Here is a 6,000-nt window from a genome sequence, read left to right as displayed (position 1 = left end):
GGCCAAAGGCTATGCATATTGTATATTTTAATGAGCACTAACAAATTGCTTTAAAAATGTTGTACTAATTTATGGTGTCATTAATAGTACCTGAGTTCTCCACAATCTTTCTAACACTTGCTATCATAAATCCTTAATAATTTTGCTAATTTTATGAGTGAAATCTGTATACCTTATTTTAATTTGTACTTCCCTAGCTACTATTTCAGCATTTTTTCAAGCTTATTTTTATCCTTTACATTTCCTCCTGTCTCAATTGATTTCATATTCTCATCTCATTTTATAAAGGGTTGTCTTTTTTTCTTCTCTAGTGATTCAAGGTGTTAGTTTACATATTTTGGATATTAGTCTTTTGTTACACAGGTTCTGTGATTTTCTGCCAATTTATGTTTCATTGAACAGAACTGTTTATTTTGATAATAGTCAACTATTTTTTAAGGTTTTATTTATTTATCTTTAGAGGGGAAGGGAAGGAGAGAGGGAGAGAAATATCAATGTTTGGTTGTCGCTCGTGGGTCTCCTGCTGGGAACTGGCCTGCAACCCAGGCATGTGCCCTGACTAGGGATTGAACCGTGATCCTTCGGTTCACAGGCCCGAGCTCAATCCACTGAGCTACACCAGCCAGGGCGTCAACTATTTTTCTTTATGGTTTTTCTCTGAAGTCCTTTCCTAACCCATGTTTTCCTTTTTCAAAAATAATTCTTAGAGCTCTCTGATAAAAGTTAGCTCTCTCACTTATGTGGATATTAAATTTCCACATAATTAGTGAATAGTGAGGTAGATATCTAACCTAATTTGTTTTTCAAATGAATGACTAATTGTCCAAACACTGTTTATTAATCTCTTCCCACTGATCTGAAATGTCAACTTCTTTATATATGAAATTCCCATACATGTATATGTGTCTGTCTTCAGTTCCATTGTATATGCTTATCTCAATATCATGCAGATGTACTCTGTGGTTTTATAATATGGGGTGGCATGTCCCACCCCATTTATTTATAATAAAAAAGGTTTAAAAAATCTATTATTCATTGTTTAACTTCCTGATTCTCCACTCTTCCTTGAGTTTCAGATGACAAGGAATTAAAATTAAAATTATCCACAGGCAAAACAAAGGAGCATAAGTCAGGGAAAGGAGAAAAAAAGAAAGAAATGCCTTTGAGATAGTATTTTCCCCCTTACACTTCAAGAAGTTACCCTGTGAATTATCCACATATCAATTAAGCCACTGTCTAAATCAAAGCTAGCTCTGGCTTTCATTGCTAGCCAGTGAAGAATGGCAGGGACCATGTAAATATAAAATGTGAATAGATAAGACAGAGAAACATGAATCTATGTGAGCAAATAAACAAAGACTAAAGTGAATAAGAACATGGTGAAAGAAAATAAAAAATACATGTATTCTTTTTATAGACCCACCTGTTAAGAAATCAAATTTCTGAGTTTACTGCATCTATTGTGTCCTGGGGTCTTTCTGCTACCTCTACTTAGATCATTTAATTTTTATATAGATTATAGAGGGATCAGTTCTTCACTTGATAATGGAAATGATAAAGGAGAAGTACTATTAGGAATATCATAGTAATGAGTAATAGAAAACATGTTAATTGAAAGTTGGTAAGCATTAAAAATGGAGTAAAACAGTATCTGTAGTAAAATAATCACACTAAATGATTTCATCTTTAAATCTAACCATTGTACACAATATAGTTATAATCATAGTTGTACCTGTTTCCACAAGTAGGGGGATCATTATGTGGACCAGCAGGGCTTTGATCAACAGTTAATTATTTACAATAAATTTAATTATTACTGGTTGAAATAACATGTTGATAATATATGATGATTGTGAAGGGCCTTGTGTCTAGTGCAATGCGGCCAAAGTTTCAGTGCCCAGTAAAAAGGAATAGGCAATAACAAAGTCTTTTAACGATCATTTACACAGAAATAGCATCATTTTGGGGGGTGCCAAAACATGAACATTGTGATTTACTGCTCTCCTTTTAACTCACCAATTTATAATTAGTTGCCTTCTATTTAAAATCAGACTATTTTTCCAAGTAAAGCAACAACTGAGCTAGTTCTAAGAATCTGCCTCAAGAAGTACAATAAAAGTGCATTTTAAAGTCACTTTCTTACTTGCTTTAAATTAAGTTTCAGGTTGGAGACAAACCACTAATTACACATACCATAATGAGATTTACCATTACAATAGCAAACGAGTGAAGGTTATATTTCTTAAAAACAATAGAACTTAATATCTTAGTACTGGAGTTGCCCCTACTGAATTTATATTTTAAAATGTTCATAATCTAGTTTCATGAAACCTAACAACCATTAATTTTAGAACAAACTTTTTGTATATCTTAAAGTGTAGCTTTTGATAGTAGCTATCAAATTAGTTTTGTGGTGTTAGATATCTAACCTAACTTGTTTTTCAAATGAATAACTAATTGTCCAAACACTTTATTTTCAAATTCAAAATTTTAATTTCAAAAATTTGAAAAGTTACTAGTGTAACTATTTTACATATCAGATAAATTAATATGAATTGTATAGCAAACTTCTTTAAGTGGACTTCAGATAAGTTGTGAGCATTTCCTAGGAAACTATAGTCTGTCAAGTTGCTTCCAAGCTACTGTCTTAGCTTGGTCCTCTGCTAAGCTGTGCATTTCTGGGCTCATTCCACAGCGAGCGCTGATGAGAGGCAGGAGTGTGTAGACGCTGTGATGCCATAGGGTACGTTAGGTACGTTCAAGGGCTTCCCGCTCTTACCCTTTGGGCTTGGGGTTTTGACTGCGATCTGGCTTCCTATTCAGTCTGGTGCCTCCTAGTGCTCATCACATGTATAATTTTTGGTAGTTGCGAGAAGCAGAGAGGGTCAGGGACCTCAAGGGTACTTTCAAGAAAAGCATTCCATTACTGTGAACTGTATGGATCCAGATTTCTTCCATGTCTATAGTCATGGTATAAATTACATGCGTACTTCATAAACTTCTAGAGAAAGAGGGGATGTTGTTTTACTAAGCCACCGAGCAAATATGGAAATTGGATTCAGCTTTCTCAAGTTTGTGGTAAAAGACTCAAAGTTCGCCCCTCTTCCTTGCATCGTTCATTTTATTTTGGCAAAGAGTTCGCTATGATCCTTGATTTCAGTAGGGCAGCCCATATTTGAGAGCCAGAATGTCTGCCTTGGAGCTGGAACGGAGAATGCCCACAACTTACCTTAATTGCTCTGGAAGAGGGAGGAGGATAGAAGATAATTCTCCCGGTCTGCTTCCCAACCCATTGAATCAATATTAATTTCATGCGCAATCCACAGCTTCTTTTTACCCTACGGAAGGAGTCGTTAGTTTTTCTGGCTGAGTTCAGGCTCTGGTTCAGCTGCTTTGCCTTTCCCCTCCACCCCCACACCCCTACACTACTGCAGCTTTCTCCATTAACGATGAACAACAGATCATTTTTCTTTGCATGGCAGCCCTGAGAGCTCTTTCTAGCACCAGTAGAGCATTAATGGGAATCTTTCCTCTCGTCCTGCACCCCTTTTCTTTTTTTCCTTTCTCTTCTTCCACAATTAATCTTTAAATAATGATTTTCCCAGCTGGCGCTGATTAGAGGATGGGGTTCAACGATTCACGGTGACGCTCCCATCAGCCTTCTTCTGGAAGCGGTTTCCCAAAAGGAAACTACAACTACCATGAGGCAGGAAATTAAAGCAGCCGCTGAGCATCGTGGAAGTCGTAGGCTCCTTGCTCCAGAGCCTCTTTCATTTCTTCAAAGAGTAAACTACAAGTCCCAGGAGCCTCGGTACTGGCACGCCTGCGCGAGAGCCCTAAGAGTGAGGTGGGGGAGGGGTGGGGGTGGGGCTGCCCCTGCCCCGGGCGGTGGGGGGCGGGGTCCAAGCGGGCTGTGTGGAGACTTCAGACTCCCGGCGCCATTTAGCGCGGCGAGTTTCTCCGGCGGACGCGGCTCTTCACCCTCGACCACTTTGCACCCCCGTCTTCGGTGACGGAAGGCGCCTGTTGGGGTGACTACTCTTTTCTTTCCCAGTCCCCCTTCACCCAGTCTTTTCAGTCTCCTCTGCTCTCGGCCCAGAGAAGCAGCGGAGCTCGGACCCCGCGCTGAGCGGCCCTCCCCTCCCCACCGTTCCCTCCCCACCGTTCCCTCCCTCTGTCAGCCCCCGGCAACCGGCCCGGGAGGAGACGGGGGGGTTGCCAGGCCCGGGGCGGGCGGGGAGGCCTTGGGGAAGGGGGGGCCGCTCCTCAGGCGAGGAGGCTTCCAGGCTTCGACCCTTCACATCCGGGCGATGGACGCCTTGTGAGACTGGTGCTTCCCGCTGGGGGCGCGTTTGGGAGGCGGCGACCGACTGACTGTCCCGGAGCCTCCGGGCCTGGCCCTCCCCGGCCTTGCTCGGCCCCTCCCACTCTCTTTGGCCCTGGAGCTGCCAACGCTTGGGAGTCCGCGCTAGTCCTTGCCTCGCGTTGCGGCCGCCCTCCGGGCCTAGCCCGCCCAGCCCGCGCGGCGGCGGCGGCGGCGGCGGGGAGCTGCCGCTGCATCCGCCACATCCGCCGCATCCGCTTCTACTCGGTGCCGGCTCCTTGCCCTGTCCCTTATGACTGCGGCGCCTTAGCTGCTACAGCCTTTCCGGCCGCCGCTTGCCGCAGGATGGATGCTAGTCGCGAGGCGCTAACCCAGGTGGCTCAGCTCCTCGATAGCCCGCCGGCGAGCCCGCCTTGTGAGCCGAAGCAGCCGTCGCAGCTGGGCCTCGTGTCTCGCCTCGCCTCCGGGTTGACTTGTTAGTGTTGAGTGAGGAGTCGTCTTCGATCCGAACTCGTCGGGAACGAGAGCCGTCGCAGCGGAACCTGCGGACCTTCACCGCTCCTCTGGGTCGGCCCCTCATCTTCTTTTCATTCACAAAGTCGAGCCGGCTCGCCTCGCTCCAGGGGATAGACCATGTCTGGCGGCGCCGCGGAGAAACAGAGCAGCACGCCGAGCTCCCTGTTCCTCTCGCCGCCAGTGCCTTCCCCCAAGAATGGCTCCAGCTCCGACTCCTCTGTGGGGGAGAAACTGGGCACTGCGGGGACCGACGCTGGAACTGGCAGGACTGAGGAGTACCGGCGTCGCCGCCACACTATGGACAAGGACAGCCGCGGGGCGGCCACAACCACCACCACCGAGCATCGCTTCTTTCGTCGCAGCGTCATCTGCGACTCCAACGCCACCGCGTTGGAATTGCCCGGCCTCCCGCTTTCTCTCCCTCAGCCCAGCGTCGCCCCTGTGGGTCCGCAGGGTACTCCACCAGAGCCCCACCGCGAGGAGACCTTGACCGCTACCACTGCTGCCCGGGTAGCTCAGCAGCCTCCCGTTGCTGTTGCTGCCCCTAGGGAACCCGCCTCCGCGGGCCCTGCTGCCACGACTGCCCCCAGCAGAACCAGCAGAGACCGCCAAGTTTCCCAGCCAGACCATGTGGGGAGCAAAGAGGAGCCTCCATCGGTGAGGAGCGGCAGCGGTGGCGGCAGCGCCAAGGAACCGCAAGAGGAACGTAGTCAGCAACAGGACGATATCGAAGAGCTGGAGACTCAGGCCGTGGGAATGTCCAATGATGGCCGCTTTCTCAAATTTGACATCGAAATTGGCAGAGGCTCCTTTAAGACAGTCTACAAAGGACTGGACACTGAAACCACTGTGGAGGTCGCCTGGTGTGAACTGCAGGTATTGCCCCGCCTACTTCTTTAATTTACGGTGGTTTGAATCTCAAATATGGCTGGTTTAAGCCAGTTTATTGAGTTTACCCTTGTCTTTCTCTAACTGTTCGCTCTGAGTAGGAGGCCAACTTTTGAAAAGAGATTTAAACTAGGTTTTGCCGCACGTACCAGGAGTTATTGATAGACGACGAGATTTATTGCTAGGGAAATCGTCGGGGACTAATGCATTGCCTACTTGTTACTGTTATAGTATATGGAAGGAAATTTGGAATAGTGGGAAAGTCTTTGAGT

At 46.3% G+C, this 6,000-nt stretch overlaps 1 protein-coding gene across 15 annotated transcripts in view; it reads left to right on the top strand.

Moving 5' to 3' along the window:
* The first annotated feature begins 3,906 nt into the window (after window positions 1–3,906).
* Window positions 3,907–6,000, top strand: part of WNK1 (WNK lysine deficient protein kinase 1) — a 148,974-nt gene continuing 146,880 nt past the window's right edge. For 3 of the 15 annotated variants that reach the window (XM_037064803.1, XM_037064800.1, XM_037064797.1), the window contains exon 1: window positions 4,284–5,716. In XM_037064803.1, coding sequence (XP_036920698.1) covers window positions 4,958–5,716 — 759 coding nt within the window. In that variant the 5' untranslated portion in view covers window positions 4,284–4,957. Of the gene's footprint in view, window positions 5,717–6,000 lie in introns of all 15 variants that reach the window. The other 12 variants (XM_037064806.1, XM_037064801.1, XM_037064805.1 and 9 more) reach the window with 10 other exon arrangements.

The sequence above is a fragment of the Sturnira hondurensis genome, unplaced genomic scaffold (genome assembly GCF_014824575.4).
Source record: "Sturnira hondurensis isolate 20B ecotype Veracruz unplaced genomic scaffold, ASM1482457v3 Scaffold0015509, whole genome shotgun sequence".
In the NCBI taxonomy this organism is placed as follows: domain Eukaryota; kingdom Metazoa; phylum Chordata; class Mammalia; order Chiroptera; family Phyllostomidae; genus Sturnira; species Sturnira hondurensis.
Note: the sequence above shows the minus strand (reverse complement) of the source record. Positions and strands in the feature narration are given on the sequence as shown.